The sequence below is a fragment of the Channa argus genome, chromosome 16 (genome assembly GCF_033026475.1).
Source record: "Channa argus isolate prfri chromosome 16, Channa argus male v1.0, whole genome shotgun sequence".
In the NCBI taxonomy this organism is placed as follows: Eukaryota; Metazoa; Chordata; class Actinopteri; order Anabantiformes; family Channidae; genus Channa; species Channa argus.
Genome location: NC_090212.1, coordinates 14,643,214 through 14,666,614, shown reverse-complemented (window position 1 = coordinate 14,666,614; position 23,401 = coordinate 14,643,214). Strand labels below are relative to the sequence as shown.

Sequence of the window (23,401 nt, the reverse complement as noted above, 5' to 3'; positions counted from 1 at the left end):
ATTTTACGTCCACATACATACCACTTTAATAATCACCATTTACAGGTTTTTGGGAGAAACTATAATATCACATTATGGATGATTCACACACCTACGTTTCTTAGACAATAAACTATAGGATAATAGCTAAGATGGCCACCTGTTCTTTTTTGTAGGGTGCCTTTAATTTTAACTTTTTGTTAAACTTTTTTTTGTTTTTTGTTTTAACTTTTTGTTTAACTTTTTGTGCATTCAAAGTCTGATGGAATTCATCAGACTGTTATCAGTGAGTATATGCACCACACACATACACACACACGCACAGAGTCATGTCTCACTATTCTTGTGAAGAAATTCATTGACATAATCCCTTGCCCTAACCCTAATCATCACAGCCAAGTGCCCAACTCTAACACTTATCCTAACCTAGTGGTAACCCTGCACTACCCCATGCTGATTACTTGGATCCGCTGTGTTCAGTCAATCAGAATCTGGAACATACCAAGTGCCTCCATCTTCATCCAATATGGTACGTTGCAGCTTCTAAATGACTAAACCCACATTATTCAGGAATCAGCAGTGAGTACTGTAGGGTTAGCAGGGGTCCTTGAGGACCAGGATTTGGAACCACTGCCCTGCCCTAAACCATATTCTAACGATAACCCTAAAATGTAGCCTTAAACTTTCAAAAGCCTTTTGACGTTTTGTGGACTAGCCAACATGTCTACTAATAAACACTAATATGCCCCCACAACAATGGTATTGAAACAAGATTTGTCCATGCAATAAATAAAAACATGCGCGTACATACACACATACACATATATACACATACACCAACACACACACAAAGGAGGAGCTCAACCCTCTGGCAGAACTGTGTCATCAGAGGCGGTTGAGGGAGGATGAGTGACGGGCTGCGGTAATTTGCATGACTTGGGTGTTTAAAAGGAGCTGCAGGTGCAGGATTCTTTGCACAGATGAATGGATTTCTCTCTAAGCACAGATGCTCTAACTTTACTATTTAAGCACATGTAAATCATAGGTAACCAGCATAGCTTTGGCAATTTTAATGGTTGAGAGGACATTTTTCTTTGGAACTGAAAAATCTGAAAATGCTCACTTGGATCAGTATTAAGAATACACAGTTTTTTGGTGTGTATTTTCACCTGAGTTAAATAAGGAACAAGAGCATAGGGAAAGACTTCGATATGGCGACATTTGTACCTGGCCACTGATTCAAACAGGTATTTGTAATGTCATCGCTTATATTTGTGCAGCTCCTTCTTCTGGGGTTAAGGGTCATTGACACCAGCACAGACACATGGAGACACTGTACAGGTATTGTCCCATTTTATTCTATTTCTCTCGGCCTCAGCTTTCCTGAGGTCAGCTCAGTTTAATAATGATGTTCAGTTAATGATTATTCAGTGGATGGTTTATGGTTTCATCCGAAAAACCTGGGAAACCCCTGCAGCTAAAATTCTTCTGGATAATTCCAACTGTCTGCATCTGCTTACAGCACACTGGGAGGGCTTGTGTGTGCACTTTCGCGTGCAATATTAACTTAAATGAACATCCACAAACAAGTACAGACATTAGATGTGGCTAGGATTCCACAACAATTCTATACACATCAGAATATCAGGATGAACAGGGTTCATGTTTACATGATGTCTCATCAATTCAGCAGTTATTCTCTTCCATTATTCTCCCTTTCCAAAGGGCATCTTTCTCAATATCCACCCCTCCTACAAACTCCTATAGCTCCAGCATCACCTAGGGCTGTGAAAGTAATTATTTGATTAGTTTCTAGAAATTGTTCTGAACCCTTTTAAACTGTGACTTAAAACAAAGCTACTGTATGTGTATTTGTGACTCTTTGGGTCAATATGGTGCATCTTAATCTCTGAGCAGTATTCAACATAAAATTACTCTATTCCCTTTACATAAAACTGCAGCTAATGGTTATTTTATTAAGGATTAATCAGGAAATAAATTACCATCACAAACACAGCAGAAACCAAATTAGAATGTTCATAATCCCGTGTTTTGTCATAGTTTTTAGTGAATTATTATAAAAAACTATTTAACTAGTTTTTTATAATAAAACAGTAAACAACCAACTGGCATTTATGGATTAACAATAGTTAAGGGAGTATATTATAGGCAGCTGAGGAATATGACACTTACATAAGTACTGTACTTAGGTGCAATTTAGTGGTACTTAGAGGTAACTATGGATATTCAATGGCCATAGTTATTTTCTCACAAACAATGAAAAGGTATATGATTTGTGGCATAAGTAATTTTCCTTTTTCTGCAGTTGCTTAGTTTGAATATTCTTAAAAACTTCGATGGATAATACTATACATAAAGTATAGTAGAAATGTAGATGAATCTGAAAAAATTATTATAATTTAGTACAGCAAATTGTGTTTTTATCACATTAATAATTCCAAAACCCCTTAAATTTATTTAGCAACTTCTGACTTCCAGTTATGGAAAGTATAAAACCATTATCCTGACAAGACCTTATTGTTTGCAGATGTGCCCCCCCTGGACCTTCTGTCTTTCGTTCTTGAGAGAGACACCTCCAAACTTGTGCCAGGGGTACACATGAAACAGGCCGGAGGGGTCAGAGGGGTTCATTTCTCCAGTCCTCATACCGCCATGAGCTTTCCCTCCTCTCAGCTGCTGGTAAACTGCAACCTCTTCCCCAACGAATTCTCCATCGTTGTGACGCTAAAAGTCACTCACACTGCACTCAAGGTGAGCATAAACATGGTTGCAAAGAATATTTTATATCAAAATGTAAAAATATCAAATAGTTGGATATTTAAAAAATTCTGTTGATTCACCGATTGACAGTATATATATATAATAGTGTGTCTGAAGCACGTAAGTGTGCCTGAAGATTATTCCCATTTCTTTTACAGAGAAATGAATACATCTTTTCCTTGCTGGAGCCAATAAATATGGAGAAAATATCAGCGCAGAAAAAAAAAGATGAGGAAAATAATAAAGGAGACATTTTGAAAAAAAAGGAGAGTAGTATCAGTGGAGAAGAGCAAGATGCAGAAGCGAAGAAGGAGAGACAAATCAAGAGCAATGAGGAACATGGACGGGTAATTCTCGGCCTCAAGTTCTCAAGAAAACGTCTGGACTTTCTTTTTAAAGGTAATGGGACACTAGAGCACATGGAGTTTCGAGGATCCCAACTGGCTGACGATCAGTGGCACACTCTGGTTTTAACCATTAGCAGTCAAAATGTGAGGCTCACAGTCGACTGCACCTCGCCACAAGAAATGTAAGTCCACCTTGTTTTTGTTCCTTTTGAGTGCTTGCTTCTGTCTGTTTTCCATTCACTGGGTGGGAATGCTGTCTGTAGCCCACCATCCTCTTTTTCTATTCCCTTAAGGGATAGTAGATCCTTCACCACAATACAATGGCACTGCTCCAAAGCTGCTCACGCCCCGAAGCGATATCATAGTAGCCTGACAGTATTTGATAGATGGTTTTTAGTGGAAACTCCCTCTGGCGCAGAGAAAGGACGAACATCAGGATCCATACATGACTTATATATGTTACGCAATTCTTGTCTTACAAACACAAGTGTGTGTGGGGGGGGTACATTTATTACAGGGATTTTATATTCATTTACAGAAGAAAAAACAACTTACTTTAGCTACAGTATTAGAAATAATTTTCTATGGCAAACAGTGCTCCCTCCAGGCCTTTCCCCTCAGACCTCAACATTCAGGGATCGAGATTCCACATCGGCAGTCGGGGACGATGGAAAGGCTTGTTTTCAGTAAGGCTTATACTTCCTCATTACTAGCTTTAAAAGTGAAAACGATATTCTGCTAATCACTTCAAAACAACCGATATCTGCTATTTCATCTTGTGCACATTTAAAGGGTCTGTTGCGGCAGCTGGTTTTGGTGCCAGGTTCAGATGCCACCAATCAGATCTGCCCCTCTTCCGACCCCCAGCTATCAGCTCTGTCAGTACCACCTCTTCTCTTAGACCTGCCTGTCAAGCATAGCGAGGAGGAAGGCCGTCTGTCATCCCATGGTAACTTACAGAAGCATTTCACAAGGCACGATTTGACATGACACGACCACATAAGCCTCTTTGCTTCGGTGCCTCTTTGATTGTCTGCTTGGATTTGCTTGAATTACTTTTTGTCAGATACAGAGCAACAGGTGTCAGTGGGGTTGGAGAGGTCTTGCTCAGAGCTCCTACAAGGTCAGCTGTGGTTCAATCCGCTTAAGAAAGGCCTTTACCTCTGTGATGGGACAATGTGGATCACTGTGCTGCAGGGTGGGCATCGACTTTTCACTCATAAGAATGTTTTTTTTTTTCTCAGTTTAGGTTAGAAAATTAACAAAAACTTTCATGTTTCCAGATCGTAAACGTCTCGACTATTTGTTGGAACATCAGGTCCTCCCTACCAGCTCAGAGACACATGATGTAGAGGTATTATACACCTGTTTATAAAGAAATATATAATGTACACTACTGATGAATTTCTCTAACTGTGTTTTTCTCTGTTGAAATACTACATAATTTAATTAAATAGCTCCTATATATTCAATTTGACCTCTTTACAATCTCTAAAAGCTTGTATTGCAGCACCAACCAGACATTTAATTATTCATCTCAAAGGGATACACTCCTAATTGTGGAATATATCCAGCTCTTACACAAATAAATTGCATTTATTGGTGCTTTTGAAAAAGGTGACTTTAATTTTCACTGTTCTATGAATCCTTCTGTTACTATCCATCAGTAACTTTTTCATTTAAATTTTTAATGCATTCTTCAGGTGTTCCAAGTACCTGGCATAGGTCTGATGGCTGCTATGGCTCACCGCTCCACAGCCTCTGGTTCTGCTGTGTATCTATGGACCAACACGGGCTTTCAGCTCTACCAGAATTTCACCACTCAAAAAGCCCTGGCTTGGAGACACTTCACCATGGGCAACAAAGTATGACAAAAGAATGTATAAACGTTTGAATACATTTTATTCTGAAAATGAGTTTTTAAACACATTCTGTTTTGTTGTTTTGATTGGCTGCAGCTATTTTTAGTGGTGTCAAACTGTTGGGGAGGGCCAGACAAGCATTCTAACAAAGAATCAGAGATGGACGTCTCTGTAATTTACAAGTGGAGTAAGAGAAGAAAGCGGTTTGTGCATTTCCAAACTGTGCAGACCCACTGTGCACGTGATTGGGAAGCCTTTACAATCAGTCAACAAACCTACCTTGCTGTCGCCAATCACAGACTAGGTGAAAACAAAACATCTAATAAATGATGGTTAACTTCCACATTTCCTGCATTAAAGCTTCATGGATTTTTTTTCTGGTTTGTCTTTTAGGTGATAATAATCACACGATTGACAGTGTGATTTACAAGTGGAACAGGCTAACAAGGTCTTTTGAGATTCACCAGAGACTGCCAACCTCTGGAGCATATGACTGGGAGTTCTTTACCGTAGGACCGTACCACTTCCTGGTGGTCGCGAATGCTTTCGATGGAGTGACCACATCTGTAGACTCTGTCATCTATATTTGGGTCAATGGAAGCTTCCTGGTGTTTCAGAAAATTAAAGTATGTGTTGAACAAAAAACAAAAACATTTTGTTATTTGACACATGTATCTATTCAAAGCAACTTACAATTAAGAGAGAGACACTCACATGAGGAACTTAGGGTTTAATGTGTTGCAGAAGAACACTTGTCATGTGGACTGCAGCTGCTAGGGACTGAACCACCAACCCCACCTCCTGACCTACAGCCACCCTGTAAAAATAAGAAAAATAGCAAAACAAATTCATATTATGCCTAAAAATTGTTTTGTACTACACCAAAATACAGGTTACAGTCTAGTGGAAATTAGGCTTGATTGCACTTTAATGTAGGATTTAGCGACATGATTTCTGTGCTATTTATCTTCTCACATGTTGAGCTTTGATTTCCTCTGATGAGATCTTTCAGTTAAGTATGATAAACCATCTTGTCTCTGTACGTAGAAGGAAAGGAATATAAGCTGGGAGAGATAAAAGGGTAATCAGAGAGAGAGAGAGAGAGATGGGGGAGCAGGGAAAGGGTGTGTCCGTGTATTTAAGACAAGGCCAAAAATAGTCTGTGTGGTTTGCCATGATTTGCTTGAGCAATAGCAGTGCTTTAACATGTACTGATAGTGAATAATATATTTGAATCTAGCCACATTTGAGGAGATAGTGGTGACACATTGATAGACACATGAGAAGCCACAAGGGGATGTGTGATTTAGGGAAACTCCACAGCTGGATGTGAAAAATAACGAGACCACCTTAGGGCAGGTGGAAATTAATCACCTGAAATTATACAGAAAGGAGACAGAAAACATAATTGTCTGATCTTTTCAGCCACAGCGTATCTTTCAGTTTGTCAGTCCACCACTTTGGTTATTGCCATAAAACTTTGTATGAACACTCCCAAAGGATGATTCCTACTGATCCTCTGATTTCTCCTCTAGTGTCAATATTAAACAACCATTAATTGTTTTTATTCAAACAGCTAATTTTTTTTAGCACTGCTGGATGCCCTTTTCTTATACAGTTAAATATCTTTTGTCTGCCCGATGCTGATTGGCACATAATTGTTTACAGATACTCATAGCTCCACGATTGTGTCTTTAGTGATCTTCTCACTTTTTCTTTGGTGCTAGTTTTACATTTGGGATTTTAAGTAAAAAAGTTGTTTATTCCCTGACATCACATCAAAATTTCAGTTAGTCCACTGTGATTCACGATCAAGTCCTGCAGTACTGACATTCCCTCATACCCTAAGCTGTTTTTCTTTTATGTGCTAGGTAACTAATTTTATCATGCATTTATGCTAACACAATGACCATGGTAAACACCTGATTAGAATCAGCATCTAGCAATAAGCGTCACTGTGGATGTGTACATCGCTTAAAAGGGAAATTATGATTATATACTTTTTGTCTTGTTATATGTTTATTACTATAGCTCTCCCTTCAAGTTTTAATACTGTTTACTCCTCTACCACACCAACTGTTTACACTGTCAATCTAGACGTTCTGTGCCACAGACTGGGAAATGTTTCAGATTGGCAGCAGAGTCTTCTTAGTTGTTGCCAACGGACACAGACTCCATGGTAACGGGCCCAGCCAATATGCCATCAACTCTACAATCTATGAACTGGACATGATTGGACAACTGTTTGTCCGCTTCCAGGATATTGTCACCTACAGGTACAGATGTGCAGTCACCAGATAAAAGATGCCAGGCACATGTTCTGTAAGACAGATTAAAAAAACACCTCATCAGTTATAACCACTCTGCTACTGTTTTATACCCTTGTCCTAATCACATACCTTACTGTCTCTTCAGTGCAGTGGACTGGGAGTTCTTCAGCCTCGGGGAAGAACATTTTCTGGTTGTTGCTAACTCCTTTAATGGAGAGTCCTACTCTCTCAACAGCATTCTTTACAGGTAATCAACTTGTCAACAAAACTCCCTCTGTTAAGTAATTAATCTATTTTGACTGCAATCTGACTTGGAGACGCACCTACACGGTTATAATGCCGATTTATTTTCTTCCCGTGAGACACACTGGGGAAAGCATATGAGCACTTTTGACATGTGAGGATTCACTAGGTCCAGAACAAATCTTAGCTCTAGAGCCATTCTTAGGCAGATGCAAACACACATCTGATTTGATTCCTCTTCTCTGTTTTCAGGTGGCAGGGATATGAAGGCTTTGTTCCTGTCCATTGGCTCCCAACGATTGGGTGCAGTGACTGGGAGTTTTTCAGCTCTAATGGAGAATCATATTTGATCTACTCTAGTGCCAAAGCACCTCTCTCCAAAGTGTTCAAACTGAAGCTGTACTAGGCAACAAAAAGTGTGCATGTGGCTTTGTGTAGTGTATATGAGTGGGCGTAGATGCCCTACTGCTTTGTACCTTTCTGTTTTTAGCAATGTGTTACATTTTGTTTTAAATGTATGAATATGTTTAAATAAAATGTGCCTTAACAATACTGTGTCTGTTTGCAACTCATACAGACAGGACCAGTCCGTAGCTAATATTAGTCCTTGGTATTGTACCTGGGAATTTGACCTGAAGATTTAACATTCTGCAGTTATACAGAAATTGCACATGGTGGGCTTTGAAGTATTAAACTATTCTGATATTTCTTAGAGTAAATATATTTAAGCAAGAACTGTTTAATCACATTGTTTAATCACATTAATTTAAAGAGTAAAAAAAAAAACTGTTAATAAAAAATCTTTGTGATGGCTCAAATATTTCCTCTGAGTTTTGGCTGGAGGAAATTTGGTTTAATGATCAGCCCTGCACAGAGTTACCCAACAAAATTAACTCTAAACAACAGGTCAAAATCTGATGTACCTCATTTAATGTAAATATCATCTGCACAGATTTTGTTTAAATAAGTTTATACCTATTTGTCTGCATAGTTTTACAGAAAACAATAGAATGTGAGCTCATGTGAGCTTTTGAAAGATTCTTCTTTTCTGTAAAAATATTTTATATTGAAATGATATTTAACATTTTGTTTATTGACTACAATGTGTGTTCTCTCAATATACTCAGTCAGATAACTGATTGTTGATGTTTGCCTCCAACTGCATGAGTTATATAAAAAAAATTGAATTACAATAAACTAGACTCAATAAGTTTATATGGAAGACAAGAGTTGTTTATGCATTGGATATCCTTCAGCTATGTGATTAAGAGCTGCAGGTTGGCAACAGGGGCGGCAAACATACATACATAAAACGTGCGTACGTTTTTATTAAGTTATTTTGTGGCTAAAGAGATAATCAGTGAGATCTTTAATTGGTATGAAATCCTGCACACATGGCCCTGGGCACCGAGTTGCCAAACTATAAAAAATGACAACTAAAAAACCATAACTGGCGCCACTACAAGCCCCATGATGCTTTTATTAGCGCTAAGAGTAGGATTGTGGGGAATGTAGTTTAGTTTCAATGATGGTTTCAACGCTAGTGTTCGTCGGCAGGAGTAAAAATGTCTCTATGGCTAGGTATTGGGCGTAACATGTTAACATGTACTGGCCAAGTATGAAAATAATTCAGTTTCATATTCATTTTGAGCAGGAACGTCAGCCAACTTGTATGATACTCCAACGACCACAATGCACCGTTACATTCTCCGCGAAGAAGAAACATGGCTGCCTACTGTTCACCAAGTGTATTTTACTTATGTTCGGTTTGCTATATGTTTCAAGACAGACAAATGAAGACTTAGCCAGTGTCTGAAGCAATGCTGAATACAATTAAACTAAATCACTTATAATATTTGGGTGAGCAGACGCTTTTTTCCAGTCGTAGTGACACCTACGGCCTGATTTTTTTTTTTTTTTTCGTTTTCGCTGAGCTGTCAAACCTGCTGATCAGTGTCTTCGGTTTGTGTGCCCTTTGTTTGCACGCTAAGCTAGCTACACTAAATAACTGCGAACCCAACGAATACACAGCCGGTTATAGTCGCTATGTTTAGCCCTGTGAAGTCTTCTTATTTCAGAGTTAGCCCGGCTATTGTCAACAGAGAACTCGGCAAGACTAAGATGAGATAGCAAGAGGGCACACGGCATTGCTAACACGCGAATCCCTACGAGGCTGAATAGCAGTAAAACTGAGAGAAAACGCGAGTAAATAACTCACACAACATGTTTGGGAATCTATTTGAGGAGGACGGGGAGGAAGGCTTCTCTTCTACTTCTTCCAAAGGAAGAGCTGCGAAGGGGGGAGATGAGCCACCTCCACCCCGAGGAAGAAGCAATCTGTGCGGCATCAAGAACCAGGGAGGGACTTGTTATCTCAACTCTCTGCTCCAGACTCTGTTGTTCACCCCGGAGTTTAGAGGTGAGCTGAGGACAGGTGCATTTTCTTTTGGGAGAAAGTACATGTGTCAATTCTAGTTTTTTTTTTTTTTTTTTTTTTTTGGTGTGTGTCTTTGCAGAGGAGCTTTTCAGTTTGGGGCCAGACGAATTAGGATGTCTTAAGGATAAAGAGGAACCAGGATCCAAAGTAAGTACTGTAATATGAGCACATTTGTCATTTAGATGTTTGTGTGTTTTTTTAAGCACATTGAGATTTTCCCTTCTTTTCAGGTCCGAGTGATCCCACTGGAGCTCCAGAGACTTTTTGCAAGTCTTCTGATGGTGGACCAGCAGAGTGCAACCACAGCCGACCTCACTGAGAGCTTTGGCTGGAACAGCAGCGAGGTCTGTGCCTATAATCATTGTCACTGAGGAGGAGTACATGAGGCTCAGTTAACACTTGTCAATTTATAAATTGATTTAACTCCTAGTCACATCCAAAAACACATTCTGAAATTCACAAATAATAGTAGCCGGCCAAGCATCCTGACTGGAATTCCATTTTTGTGGAGGGCTTCCAACTGCAGCCACGCAAAAAAAGTACAGGAAGGAGAGAGAACAGAAACAACCAGGCAGAATATGCTACAGGACATTCCTATTCTCTTTTTCCAATTGAGACTGCACATACAATAATGCTATTATACTTAAGGGATTTGAAACCAATCAAAATTGTAATGATTTCTTAAGCCCCAGCTTCTTTAGATCAGAGTAGCTATGCTCTCTGCAAATAATGGATTTCAAGTATTTTGGATTTCAAGAGTTTGTGGAGTTCATTGAAAACATGTGGAGTTTAATTTGTAGAGAACTGTTTAGCTTGTTCAATGAATTTAACCTGACGTCAATAACAAAGAAAAATGTATGCTTTTTTCTGCTATTTTGCTCTCTCAGGGGACAAATCAGCATGATGTACAGGAACTCAACAGGATTTTGTTCAGTGCATTGGAGCACTCTCTTGTGGGCACCAGTGGTAGCACATTTATTCAACGTCTCTACCATGGGACCATCGTGAACAGCATTGTGTGCAAGGAGTGTGGAAACATCAGTCAGAGACAGGTGCATCATTGTGTACCCAGTGTGAATATTCCATCCATTAATCATTAAAGTTCTTTTTTCTTTTGGCCAAGGCAGATTTAGTAAGACTGACGATATAAAAGCTTTAGAGTAGCTAAATTCATGCCAGTTCTGATCATAATGTTTGTTTCTGCTTTCTTTAGGAGGACTTTCTGGACCTGACTGTGTGTGTTTGTGGTGTGTCTAGCCTAGAGGAGGCTTTGTGGAACATGTTTGTAGAAGAAGAGTTGTTTGAAGGCAGTAACCTGTATCGCTGTGCACAGTGTAACAGGCTGGTCACTGCTGCCAAGGTGAGTGCTAACTTTCAGCCCATATCAACATAGTAACAAGGGTGATAATTCAGGAAACCCTAATTGAATAATCTTCTGTGAACATGTCTTACTTTGGCAACAATTAGCCAAGAAGATTCAGATTTTCTCTAAATGTTTTTTCTTGTAATCATAAAAACATAAAATATAAATAAATTTTTAGCTGTTTCTCATCATTTACTCTACTTGTTTTGCTGTTATTCAGTCTGCTAAGCTGAAGAAGCTCCCTCCATTCATGACCATGTCTTTACTGAGATTTAGCTTTGACTTCGCAAAATGTGAACGTTACAAGGAGACAGGACGTTACAGCTTCCCCCTCACTGTGAACCTACGGCCATTTTGTGAACAGGTACTTGACATGTTTTGATGCTTGGACTGCACACGTTTTTAGATTAGGTATGTTCAAATGAACTATTCTTAGATACTGTTATTTTGTTGCATTTTGGTTTCCAGGCTTTGTTACATTAAGATGTCTAGAAAAATTACCTGTTAGATTTTTCTCTTACAGAATGATGGAGATGATGCTGATTACTCCTATGAGTTGTTCTCTGTGATTATCCATAAGGGTGGCTGTTACGGTGGACATTACCATGCTTACATTAAGGACATTGACCATCTCGGTCAATGGGAGCCACCGGTAAGAAACCACTGCAAACAGGAGGAATAAAGCAAAAGAAGAAGCACCTCTTGTTCAAGCTCTGCAAGCATTCGAATGTGTGCCTCAGTACAGCCAGTGCATCTGTGTCTTATTTTTAGGATGAAGACTGCAAACCTAAGACTCAGAAGAAAGTCAAGGAGGTGGTTAAGGAGGTGTGTGAGCCAAAACTACAAACAGACGACCCTCTGTCTGTCCTCACTGCTATTGTTGCCCAGGTACAGCCACAGGAATTCTAAGACCATGCTTTGCTGAAGGTTTTAACACGTTTTTTTGTTGTATGGTTGAACTAGCCAGTGTAAACTACATTTTCCATCCGCTAGGAGCCATCACACACTGTCCTGGTGGATCAGCTGGGCCAGAAACTCATGGATAAGATTGGTTCATCCTGGAACAAAAAGTTTAGAAAGCACTATGGGCCCATTGGAAAGGTCGTAAAGTTTTCATCTGACAACAGTTTGTTCAGTATCTTCCTCATTTGTCTCGTGTATGAACTGTTGCTTTACTTTTTATTCTTTTTACATAGTTTCTGCAGTCGCACAGTGATGTTTTCATGTTGGTGTCCAGCGGTACTCGAGTAGCACTGAAGGGGAACCCACCTAGCCCTGTGACTGAGCCCACTGTCCCACCAGAACAGAGCATTAACTCTCATCTATCAACAGCTTTAAACCCAGAAGCTGCTGAGCTGCCTGAAAAAGAGGTACAATCAATCACAGGAATCCAAAGGTTAAAAATACAATCATTTGGCTTCCTGGTAGACATCATGTGATTACTTTGATTCCTGTTTCTCACGGTGTATCCTACTGTCTATCAGCAGGGTAGCCACTGGTTTGATCTCAATGACTCCATAGTGACCTCCATCAGGGAGTCTGACATAGAGAAGCAGTTCCAGGGCAAAGAGAGCGCATACATGCTGTTCTACAGAAAAACACAGCTGCACAGGCCCAGAGAAGGTAATGGACACCGTGTTTTCCTTTGAAATGGAAACATTCTGTCTGTTTAGTTCTGTCAGAACAAGAAACGATGGAGAGATGAAAAACAGATTAAAAACTACAGGAGTTAAGTTGGTACATGTTGAATCAAGATTTCATTAATCATTCATTTAATTGGATGACTCATTGGTACTTTTCTGTTGTTTTTTTTTTTATATATATATATTTTCAGCTCTAAACAATCCCCAATATAAAGTTCCTCCTCACCTCATCCAGATGGCTCAGGAGGAGAACGTTAAGCTGCAACAGATGCGGTGCAGTAGCAAACACACATTTACACTTTACTCAGTTTTACTGACAACCTAGTGTCTGTTTAGTGGTATGTAAAATTCCTGAATCCGTGAAGAGTTAGCACAACACAAAATATGGATTTGAATCCACATTGTTTGTGTTACAGTGAGAATTTTGAAGCAACCAACAACACAGTGGAGCTGCACCTGCACCTGGCACCTTGTTACAGGCTGGAAAATGGAGCCCTGCAGCCTGCCAATAAAGAACAGAATGGGAGCACAACTCTCAGTATTGACCGTAGAAAGACGGTTGGAGACCTGCGATTAGCCATTTATCAGGTAACTTTATTTATTTGGAACTCATAAATTCCAAATATTGTATTTAGAGCTTAAAAACAATGGCAGAAATAAGATGCTTGGTTTGTCTATTCAGATGCAGGAACTCTGGGAAGGAGATATGGCTTTGACTGTGGCCAAGAGTCTTCCAGCAGGTCTACACCTCTACCATACTCTTACAGGTGAGATATTGAACAAAAAAGTAAATGAGGGTAAAATAAGTAAGTAAATTGGAGACTTTGTACATCTTTATAAGTACATTTTCCTTTTTTTCTTTCAGATGATAACGTCACCCTGTACAGTGCAGGCATCCTAACAAACTCTGACTTGTTTGTGTGGAACGGCAGAGAGGTAAAGAAAAGCATAGTCCAACACAAATGTGTTTGTATGTCCGTCATCCAAAGGAAATCACCTTTTGGTTTTTAACTTGTCAGGTGTGTGGAGCGACCATCCTTACTGGAGCCGAGTGGGAGCCAGTACTGCTGACTGTAGTCCGTCCATTTCTGGGCGAAGATGTAGAAAGCGAGGCAGGGGACAGAGGGGTTCGTGAAGAGGGGCAAGGGGCTTTTGAAAATGGGGGACCAGGGCTTAAAAAGGAGGCAAGAGGGTTTGCAGGTGGTGCAACTCTAGGTGAGGTGAGAGAGGCACTAGGAGAGCCTAAGGAGAGTTTGCTGTGCCAGGAGCACAAGGGAAGAAGGAAAGAAGAGCAGGGGTTAGGAGGGGGAGGAGGGGCAAGCGGATGGAGGGTTTTCCCCGCTGATGACATGCACCGGACGCTAAAGGACTTATCGCTAAAAGATGGAGATGCACTGTTGGTCCTGGAGCCACAGTCATTCGACAGCAGGTAAAATCCTTTAAAATATCTGCATGTTGTGTGTGTTACATGTTTTACAGCTGTCTTCCTGTGTAGTGTATTCACCCTCAATGGAGATGTCGTCACTGTGACTACACCCTCTGACTGCCGCTGGCTCCAGGTGGAGTTTCGACCGCATGCAGGAGGTGAAGTGGAGAAACTGGAGGAGAGGAGGAAAATCAAGGTTCCAGCCACAGGAAACATGGTCAGTTATGTTAGTACTGCTGTGTTTGCTTGGTCTCTTTAACTCTCAGTTTATATGTAGTTGTTCTACAAATTACTGTGTCTTTTTCCCAGCTGCTGTGTGAAGTGAAACAAAGAGCCATAGAAGAGCTGCAGCTACAGGAGGATCCCCCAGGCAAGACACTTATTGTTATGCATAAAATTAAATTATAGGTTTTATTCCAAAGGCCTATAAATTAACCAGCACCTCTGTGAATTAACTCCAGTATAACAGGCATCGTTAAAGTAGAACTCATAGTTGAACAGTTGTATTGAATTGTGCAGCTCTAATAGTGTGGCCACTGAGGGCATGAGGTCCATATTGGATTAAAAGAAGATCTCAGCGAGATAAACATTGCATATGATTGAACCTTTAACCTTAGTAATGTTTTTTCATATTTAGTTTGTAGAGAGTCATAAAATATGTTTATGACATTTCTAAAGGAGCTGTTATTTCTGTCTCGCTGACCAGGTGCACAGTACTGCCTGAGACAGGTTGACTGCACAGGGAAACTCCTTCCTCCAGGTACTCTGTCGTTTGTCACCTCGGGGGGATTTTAATGGTGCAGATTTCTTAAATGCTGGAAGTCCCCCTTGTTTTAACAAAACATTAAGATACACGTTCCTTTACACTGTCCCCTCATTAAATGTTTCACAGGGTCTCTAATTACTTAATTTATTTCTCATCTGTCTTTGATATAGTAGTTTACTAAAATGCAGTTGTATTTTCTTGTACTGGTTTACCGAATAGTGTGTGAGGAGTTAAGTGTTCGTGACGCAGGGGTGCGACTCATGACCACACTAACGCTCTGTCCGGGAAAGGCCCCCAAGGCGTCACAGGTGTGTCTCTTTATTTGAAATCTTCAATAAATCCTTTGTACTTGCAGCTGCTGCATAGGTGAAAATTACAGAACCTTTCAGTCCCATTAAACATTTACTAGCATATATTTTAAAACTAAAAAAAGGATATAAAATGTTAAGTGTTTAAAATACTTAATTGAGGTTTAAAGATGTTCTCTCTGCATTGCAGCTTTTCCTGCACTTCTCTGTGGGGGCAGTGCCCTCTGCTGGCATAGAAATGGACATAATTGTTGAGAAAAGTTGTACTGTCAAAGAGGTGAGGATGAAAAATGTTCACCTGATTATTTTATTAAATATTCATGATGTGCTTAAATTTTATTTCCTCTTTTATTTTTCATTATTTGCAGTGTTTAAAGAAAATGTTGGATGCTGTCAAACTTGAGGGTAAAAATATATATTTTTTTGTTGTCCTAATGTGTGCAGATGCATATTCTATACACTCCTGTGCATTTAGTATTGTTGTTCATAAATCTTATCACTGTGTTTGTCAGACTGTAATCAAAGAGATGTGTTTCTTTGCTGCAATATCCCGTTGAACGAAATTGTAAACGTGTGTCTGCAGGCACATGTTGGCACTTGAGGAGGCTCGATTGGTGTGAAGAGGTTGGAGAGCCTCTTATGGATGAGGTGAGGGGCCAACTACAATGTAAATATGTCCACCCTACTTCAAAATGTGAATTCTTTCTTTAGTTATTGTTTTATATATCAAGCACCTGGCAAAATTAACCAATGAATCAAGAGAGTACAGTAAATTAAATTTTCATTTGGACTGAGTAGAGCTGTACATAAATGGGACTGTAATAGGACTATTGTAGATTGCAATGTAGATTGATTTCTTTAACACACTGATTTACTTTCAGTAATCAGACAGTAAAAAATGTCTTTTACATTTGTCCAATTTTCAAACGGAATTTGGCGCATATTTGACTTCATATATGACATATAAGCAGTCTTAATATGTGTTGGCAGAAATTGTTTGCTCAAATTGTCCAATTAATTATCATTAACCCTTTGTTGGTAATTTTTTGTTTTCAGTATGCATCTCTGTCTGAGCTGAAGATCAGCAGTGGAGAGACATTGGTTGTCACAGAAGGACAACTGCCTCCAAAGGTACATAAATGTTTAGATTTTGGCTGAGATTCCTAGTATATTATAATTCTACCTTCATCTGTGATCTGGGTTGTGTCTCTCTTTCTGTCAGGGTTTCCTCAAGATGTCTGTGTGGCTGTGTCTGGATTCTAAAACCATGGAAACAGATTTTAGTCACACTGACAGTGGCCACGGTGACGAGCAGATGCTGGATATAGAAACCGCAGGGGAAACACGCATTATTTCACCTCTGTGTGCCAGCAACATGGCCAAGCTGAAAAGTGTAGGGCAGGTGGAGATATCAGATGAGGCCACTCTGGAGGATCTCAAGACTCAGGTAGAGTATGTGTTGACAAAGCAAAAGTTGATCATGATTTATATTCTTTTGGTTTCTATTTCAGTCCCAACATTTGTTCGCTTAAATAAACGGTTGTTATTCTGCCTTTGATTAAATGGTTGGGTTTAAAACATGTCTGGCTCACTATCTAGTAGACCAAGATTAAGAGCTAATATTTGACCTACAATGATGTGTTTTTTTTTTCTTATGTTTTTATTTTTAGCATCAGTTCCAGTAGGCTCTAACAATTACTTATTTAAATATTTTTATCATCGCACATGTGATAGATAAAATATTCTACATGCTATACTCTGTTGTTTACTTCTCTATCAGGTGTTGACACTTCACGCTCTCCAAAATGTGTGCGTGCCGACCATTGCTTTCATGCGTTTGTGGCAGCTGGAGGGATGGAAGCTTGCACGGATTCTTCGTGGACAACAACTCACTCTCAGGTACCACTTTCCTGTCACCTATTTTAGTTGTCTTATAATTGATGGCCATCAGATTTGTCATCAGGATATATGCAGAAAGATTTTGGATCAAAAGTTTCCTTTGTTTTTTCTGAACAGGAAATTGAAACTAACCAGTGGTACAGAACTTTGTGTGCAACGGCTTCTGAAGGAAGAAGATCTTGGGTAAGTTTAGTTTGCCAGCAATTAAAAACCTTTTAAAGTTAGGATTGAGTCTTTGTTTTGTTGTGTTATCTATTTATTATCCTTGTATACCTCTCTTCTAAGGCCTAAGGAGGTGTTGCTACATGTTAGGATGGGAGTACCAGGAGAGAGGTTTTACTACCCTCCAGACGAACTGGTTTGGGATGCTTCTCGTGACTCTTCCCCTTGCTCCTTACGCTCTTGTCTGGCTGCACACTACAGCCTTTCTCCTGACTCACTGCTGCTGGCCAAGCATCATCCAGACAAGCACATTTGGGAAGAAATCTCAAACTGGGTAACATTAGAAGATGTGAAAAGAACCCTGAGTATTGAGTGCATGAAATGTAACACAAATTAGCTAACACATTCAGCCTTGATCATTTCATTTCAGGAATTTGTAAGATTTTTGTTTCATAAGTGACAAATTATTAACCAGCTTTTGTTTTTCTTGTGTGCGTATCTCACGTATTGTGGCATTATCACTGAATAATACTACTTTGCCTTTTTACTTTCAGAGTCAGCAGGTCTCGAAAAAGAAAAAGAAGAAAAGGGCCGAATCTCTACTTGGAGCACCATTCCACCTGAAAGATGGCGATACAATTGGTGTCAAGGTATTAAAAAAATAACTATGTTTTAAAATAAGACGTTTTTTGTTTTATTAGTTCAGAACACTCACTTTTGTTCTTTTTAGAATCTTTTGATTGACAACAATAAAGACTTTGTCACCCTGGAAGATGAGCAGGGTCAGCAGAGGCTCAGAGAACAGGCAGAGCAACCCAGGAAAGGGTGGGACTACTTTAATTGACATTTTCTTTCATTCTTTAATGAATCCACTTAAAAATTGACTTGATCTAATGTTTGTGGTTTCAGCATTTATAGGTGTTGTTTCTGGAACTACCTGTCGGGAAAAGACACCTCACACTTTTCTACATTTAATTGACAATCCTAACATGGTTACGTGACTCATAGCCCTGTAACCACATAACTGTACATTAGATGTGTTATTGTTATACTAGTATAATTGTTATTAATTGTCATTATTCTTATTATTGTTGTTTTTAATCGTTATTTTTATGTGACTCTTCTTATCTTTAGAGGGCAGGCTGGAGTTTCTGAAAGTGCTGGACCACAGAAGAAGGCAGGACAGACCAAATCCAGGAAACCAGAGGTGGCACTGTCAATCAATGTTGGGGTATTCAGATAGCACTCTGCTTTCTTGGATGCACGGACAAATCTCTGTAAAACTACACCACACAAACACGATTGACACGTTTCAGTTAGGACAATCCATGTCAGTCCTACGCCTTTTTTTTTTCTTTTTTTTTTTAAACCTGACAAAATCAAACCTTAAATTACTTTCTGCTTATCATCTATCTGATTTGTTGTAGACAGAGAAAGAGAAGTAATTTGATTTTTGGCACTTGTTTTTTTTGTGATAACTGACTGTAATTTCCATTATTTCTATGCAATGTTTAGAACCTTTCTTCATTACAAACACCTTACATGCCATTTATTTAATTAGTTTTATTTTTTTAAGGGATATTTGAAAACTGCCGACCTTCAGAACATAATACATTTTACATACTGTATGTGGATCAGTAGTCAATTTCTAACCCTATATTCAATCAACAAGAGAAAACGGCTATTAACAAGCCTGCAGTGAAACACCCTAGAGTGTGATAACTGGAGTTTCTATCTCAAATATAGTTATTTATAAACTATAGCAATCAGGTTAAACATGTATACTTGCCACTAGCCAGTGGTTTTTAAAGTTTGGCTCTCTTTAACAAGGTAAGTTATAAAATGCCTGTGCGCCAAAAACAAAAATGTTTATCTGGATCACAACCTGTAATAAATGGGCTTATTTTAGGTTGATATAAGAGAGGAGAGGCAGGCCTTAATGTGGAGAAGCCTTAGTGCTGCTCTGTCTTCTCTACCTCACCCTCTACCTCTCTGACTCTACCTCTGCTGCCCTGCTCTCTTCTTTTTTTTCCTGATTTTTTTTTTTTTCACCTCAAATCCAAACTTGCTCTTTGTTTTTACAGTAAAATACAGTTAAAGTCATTTGCACATTGTTAATGTTCTTGCTCTGTGCACTTAACAATTTGGGTGTGAAATGACTCATCAGCTGCAGGGTAAAACTGTAAAATGTCTGCTCACCTGTAGTCTCAGCTTGAAAATGGTCACATAGCTTTATTGACCTATTTTTCAATCATTCATCCTTGTTGAACCTCAAAATCAGTGCAGACCATCTTTGCTAGTACCTCGATCTGTCATTTCTTGTTTATGACAGTTGTATGGAGCAAGAACACCATTGTACTATATAACCATTTATAATGTTAGATGAATTTGCTTGTAATTTATGCTTAAGGTGTATACTGTAAAACAACACATTCAATTTCTTTTTGTCTACATATGGATTATGCAATAGTGAAGATTATGAAGAAAGTGAAGATGAGTTTTCATTGAGGAATTGATTTGTTTAATTTGCATGCACTAAATATGGACATCAGGGAAGTAAATTGATGATTTAGATAATTTTTTGGGAAAAAAGGCAAGAAAGTACTGTTTATATAAGTTTTGTTATGATTTTATTTTCTGTTGTTTTTGTTATAAAAGGCTCTCTATGCTTAATCTGGCCTTGATCAGTGCCAAGAATTTACAAGCATAAATATACATTTTATTTTATTTTTATTTTTTTGCTGTTGTTGTTTGAAACGGTTGCATAAAAACTGCATAAAATACTCAGCAATAGTGAATTTCTGATTTCTATCATGTGTTGATAATTACATCTTTGGTGGTCTTGAAGGGACTGATCAGCTGTAATATGAGAGTGACATCTGTTCATATCATGTCAGATTGTATAATAAAGGCATACAGTGTTATCTCTTATTCGTGTCATGTTGAAATCACTTATTTTACATGGCAGGTTTTAAGACCTTTTTATTTTATTAGCATCCATATTATGTAATCATATAAAAGCACATTGTATTCAGGGCCTACGTCTAAACCTCTATACTGCCTCTACTTAATGGTCACTGTCTTTTTGGGCTCCATTAAGTATATTCTTCTACTCTTCGAACCAGTCCAAGACATATTCCAGTCTCAGTCAACGTTACTTAGTTAATGCACGCTACCACTTTTTATCCCTGTGTACCAGACACTGAATAAAAACAAGATAAAAAGTAAGTCATTATTTACGTTTCTGGAAAGTGGTAATCCCGTGCCGCACACAGAACGCTTCTGCGACGACCAATCAGAGTCATCGCAACACTTCCGGTGTCCAATCAGCTATCACGTCGAGGTTTACGTCGCTGTTCCCTCTACAGTATAAATTTGACAGGCTGATATGCTGGAGGAATTACTGCGGAAAGCAGTTGACAGTGAGACGCACAAGTGGACCTATAACATCTGCAAACATGGTTGATGCTTTCTGCGCTACATGGAAACTGGTGGACAGCCAGAACTTTGATGAATACATGAAGGCAATTGGTAAGTACGCTTGAACCGATTTTTAGAGTAATTGATATGTGTCTGGCTCAATAAATGTAATGGGAGCAAACATAAGTGAGACTACATTCATGCTACAGTTGTGATTGTTAACTTCACAGTCAGTGTTATAATTTGTGTTCACTGAAGGTTTTCTTATGAATGCATTTTATATGACAGGTGTTGGCTTTGCAACAAGACAAGTGGGCAATGTCACCAAACCAACTGTAGTGATCAGCCAAGATGGGGACAAAGTGGTGGTGAAAACCCTGAGCACCTTCAGAAACACTGAGCTGTCCTACAGACTGGGAGAGGAATTTGATGAAACCACGCCTGATGACCGGCATGTAAAAGTAAGCGCGGTAGTGTTATGGTGATAAGCTTCACTGTCAGTTGTGCTCAGATGACGAATTACTGTAAGAATTTTTTGTGCTTCGCTCATGTAACGTGTTTCCACTTGCAGTCTACCTTTACCATGGAAGGGGATAAATTCGTGCAAACTCAGAAGTGGGATGGCAAAGAGACCAAATTTGTCAGAGAAATCAAGGATGGAAAAATGGTGATGGTAAGACTATGCCTCTATCTGTCAATGTGATTTCATTAATCAGTTTGTGGAGCCCTTAAGCTCCGTAAACACCCTTAAAGTGGTTTTGTGAAGCACTTGCAATGGTGCTAATAATAAATAAATATATGACCAGAAAAAATTGTAGAATTTATTTTTTTTTTTACAGCCAGTGTACATGATTTCTAGACACTGCATTAAAATCACAAGTACTGTACTGTTATTAAACATGTCCTGTCTTGTTTTTTTTCTTTCTACCTCTAGACTTTGACCTTCGAAGGAGTCCAGGCAGTACGCACATATGAGAGAGCCTAACTTTAACACCTACTGGGATAAGCACATTATCCCAGGACTGCAAACTATATACAAGGTTTTCTCCTTCTTTTTTTTTACCTAAAAATATTTTTTAATCAGTGCAGTGATTTGCACCTATTGTTTACCGTGAGGTAAATATTTTAGAAAAGCTTTTTTAAGACCTTTTGTAAGAAATTGAGACTGTGAGGGTCCTAAACAGTTTGATTCTTTGTATCACATGTGAAAAAGGAAAATAATAAAGTGCTCGACTAAACAGTGAGGTCTCAGACATTTCAGTTGATATTTAAAAGCACTATCACTAGCACTTTATTTCAACAGTGCACACTTTTATTTATGGTGCTGTGCTTTCACTCATTAAATGCACATTCAGATATATCAACCTAAGTTGTGGGAACAGTGGAGTCCCTATGATGTGTCCCTGCCAGGTGACAGCTGCAGGGTGATGGTGCAGGCCAGAGCAGCAGCAGCCAGTATGATAACTGAACTCATGGCAGTGAATGTCCTCTAGTAACCACCAGATGGTCAGAGACAGCTAGGAGTTGGGAGGGGTGGGGGTGGTGATGTCACTTTCTTCTGGATAATCCAGTTAAAGTTGTGGTGTCATTACGTAGTAGCGTCTTTCGATGGGATGGACCAACCGTTTTTGAATGCTGCCCCTGGCATGACACGAAGACAATAAGGGGAGACATTGTGCAGCATGTGGACACTTGTATCAATTAACAATTCACCCATTTCTACTTCAGAGTGTTAAAATAAGGCCTGTCCAAATGGTTGTCTTTACATCTTTGATGCACCCCGATCTTTGTCTAGCCTAATGAACACTGTGACTACAAGTGGCCATTCTTCTCATGTCAGCCCACAGGCTGCCAGGTTTTTGGGTTGCTCTGCATGACAAGTAATAACAAGAAACTAACTGGAGTGTAACACGGTCAAACTCATGCCAGAGTTTTTGCTGCACATTTGCTTTGAAAAGTGTTCTTTTTTTCCACATTCAATGTTGGAGAAATTTGATAAAATGCTAAGAGATAATAGTGTAGTGAAGCTGCTTCTGTCTTCAGTGCTCCTCCCAGGAGATCAGCAGGAGTTTCCTCTTTGTGAGGAATCTGTGTCAGTGGTGTAAAGTGACCTGTAGTAACCCCTCTATGGCCTCTTTAGGAAAACACAGTGTAAAGACTTTAGCATCTAGTCTAATAGCAAATATTTCCTATTCCCAGCAAAAAGTTATATAATGTTTACTTGAAGTGTTATTTACAGTCGTGATAAATTCGTCAGGCCTGAAGCTAAATCTGGACTGATTATTTAAAAAGTCCTAACATTTTATCAAGGGTGGCAGCTAGATCAAAGTAAGTTCTCTTTAGGGAATGTGGACTAGCAATGTTAATATGTCTAAAATTCTCTGTAAGCTTGTTACCTTTTACATGTGCCATATTCAAAAACAATGTGGGAACAATGAAAAATAAAATGCTCTGTAGTTCAGTGGTCACACAATAGCAGAACAAACTCTGCACAC

At 39.1% G+C, this 23,401-nt stretch overlaps 3 protein-coding genes and 1 long non-coding RNA gene across 5 annotated transcripts; 3 read left to right on the top strand and 1 right to left on the bottom strand.

The window, feature by feature from the left end:
• The first annotated feature begins 969 nt into the window (after positions 1-969).
• LOC137101593 (thrombospondin-type laminin G domain and EAR repeat-containing protein-like) lies at positions 970-8,674 on the top strand. Its single transcript, XM_067480216.1, has 13 exons — positions 970-1,320; positions 2,528-2,751; positions 2,919-3,289; positions 3,703-3,793; positions 3,900-4,056; positions 4,174-4,305; positions 4,391-4,461; positions 4,811-4,972; positions 5,066-5,273; positions 5,363-5,595; positions 7,067-7,245; positions 7,385-7,486; positions 7,735-8,674. The coding sequence occupies exons 1-13, from the start codon at positions 1,236-1,238 to the stop codon at positions 7,886-7,888; spliced, it is 2,169 nt and encodes a 722-aa protein (XP_067336317.1). The 5' UTR covers positions 970-1,235; the 3' UTR covers positions 7,889-8,674.
• LOC137101594 (uncharacterized) lies at positions 5,434-9,840 on the bottom strand. Its single transcript, XR_010911079.1, has 3 exons — positions 9,701-9,840; positions 5,684-5,786; positions 5,434-5,574 (listed from the first exon to the last, which is right to left on the bottom strand). It is a non-coding gene; the product is annotated as an uncharacterized lncRNA (long non-coding RNA).
• Positions 9,182-20,417, top strand: usp40 (ubiquitin specific peptidase 40). Of its 2 annotated transcripts, none has more exons than XM_067480215.1 (31): positions 9,182-9,901; positions 9,999-10,066; positions 10,150-10,263; positions 10,807-10,971; positions 11,133-11,279; positions 11,503-11,646; positions 11,806-11,934; positions 12,054-12,170; positions 12,276-12,383; positions 12,479-12,652; positions 12,770-12,905; positions 13,117-13,198; positions 13,342-13,513; positions 13,608-13,692; positions 13,791-13,861; positions 13,945-14,354; positions 14,421-14,568; positions 14,661-14,721; positions 15,058-15,111; positions 15,337-15,425; positions 15,616-15,702; positions 15,794-15,830; positions 16,009-16,073; positions 16,482-16,556; positions 16,648-16,872; positions 17,206-17,324; positions 17,442-17,507; positions 17,610-17,820; positions 18,041-18,136; positions 18,217-18,311; positions 18,621-20,417. In XM_067480215.1, the coding sequence occupies exons 1-31, from the start codon at positions 9,706-9,708 to the stop codon at positions 18,727-18,729; spliced, it is 3,855 nt and encodes a 1,284-aa protein (XP_067336316.1). In that variant the 5' UTR covers positions 9,182-9,705; the 3' UTR covers positions 18,730-20,417. The 2 variants fall into 2 exon arrangements, with proteins under 2 accessions (XP_067336316.1, XP_067336315.1); XM_067480214.1 differs by having other exon boundaries at positions 12,767-12,905.
• A 442-nt stretch (positions 20,418-20,859) lies between these two features.
• fabp7a (fatty acid binding protein 7, brain, a) lies at positions 20,860-22,144 on the top strand. Its single transcript, XM_067478925.1, has 4 exons — positions 20,860-21,017; positions 21,195-21,367; positions 21,478-21,579; positions 21,841-22,144. Exons 1-4 carry the CDS (start codon positions 20,945-20,947, stop codon positions 21,889-21,891), a joined length of 399 nt encoding a protein of 132 aa, XP_067335026.1. The 5' UTR covers positions 20,860-20,944; the 3' UTR covers positions 21,892-22,144.
• The last annotated feature ends 1,257 nt before the right edge of the window (positions 22,145-23,401 follow it).

Excerpts from the sequence above, each read along its gene's own strand:
- LOC137101593 (XM_067480216.1), top strand. The coding sequence starts at position 1,236 with ATGTCATCGCTTATATTTGTGCAGCTCCTTCTTCTGGGGTTAAGGGTC. Across the intron at positions 4,057-4,173 it reads AGGCCGTCTGTCATCCCATG|ATACAGAGCAACAGGTGTCA; the intron begins GTAACTTACAGA and ends ACTTTTTGTCAG. Across the intron at positions 4,306-4,390 it reads GTGGATCACTGTGCTGCAGG|ATCGTAAACGTCTCGACTAT; the intron begins GTGGGCATCGAC and ends TCATGTTTCCAG.
- fabp7a (XM_067478925.1), top strand. The coding sequence starts at position 20,945 with ATGGTTGATGCTTTCTGCGCTACATGGAAACTGGTGGACAGCCAGAAC. Across the intron at positions 21,368-21,477 it reads CTGATGACCGGCATGTAAAA|TCTACCTTTACCATGGAAGG; the intron begins GTAAGCGCGGTA and ends TTCCACTTGCAG. Across the intron at positions 21,580-21,840 it reads AGGATGGAAAAATGGTGATG|ACTTTGACCTTCGAAGGAGT; the intron begins GTAAGACTATGC and ends TTCTACCTCTAG.
- usp40 (XM_067480214.1), top strand. The coding sequence starts at position 9,706 with ATGTTTGGGAATCTATTTGAGGAGGACGGGGAGGAAGGCTTCTCTTCT. Across the intron at positions 11,280-11,502 it reads GGCTGGTCACTGCTGCCAAG|TCTGCTAAGCTGAAGAAGCT; the intron begins GTGAGTGCTAAC and ends GCTGTTATTCAG. Across the intron at positions 14,355-14,420 it reads CCACAGTCATTCGACAGCAG|TGTATTCACCCTCAATGGAG; the intron begins GTAAAATCCTTT and ends CTTCCTGTGTAG.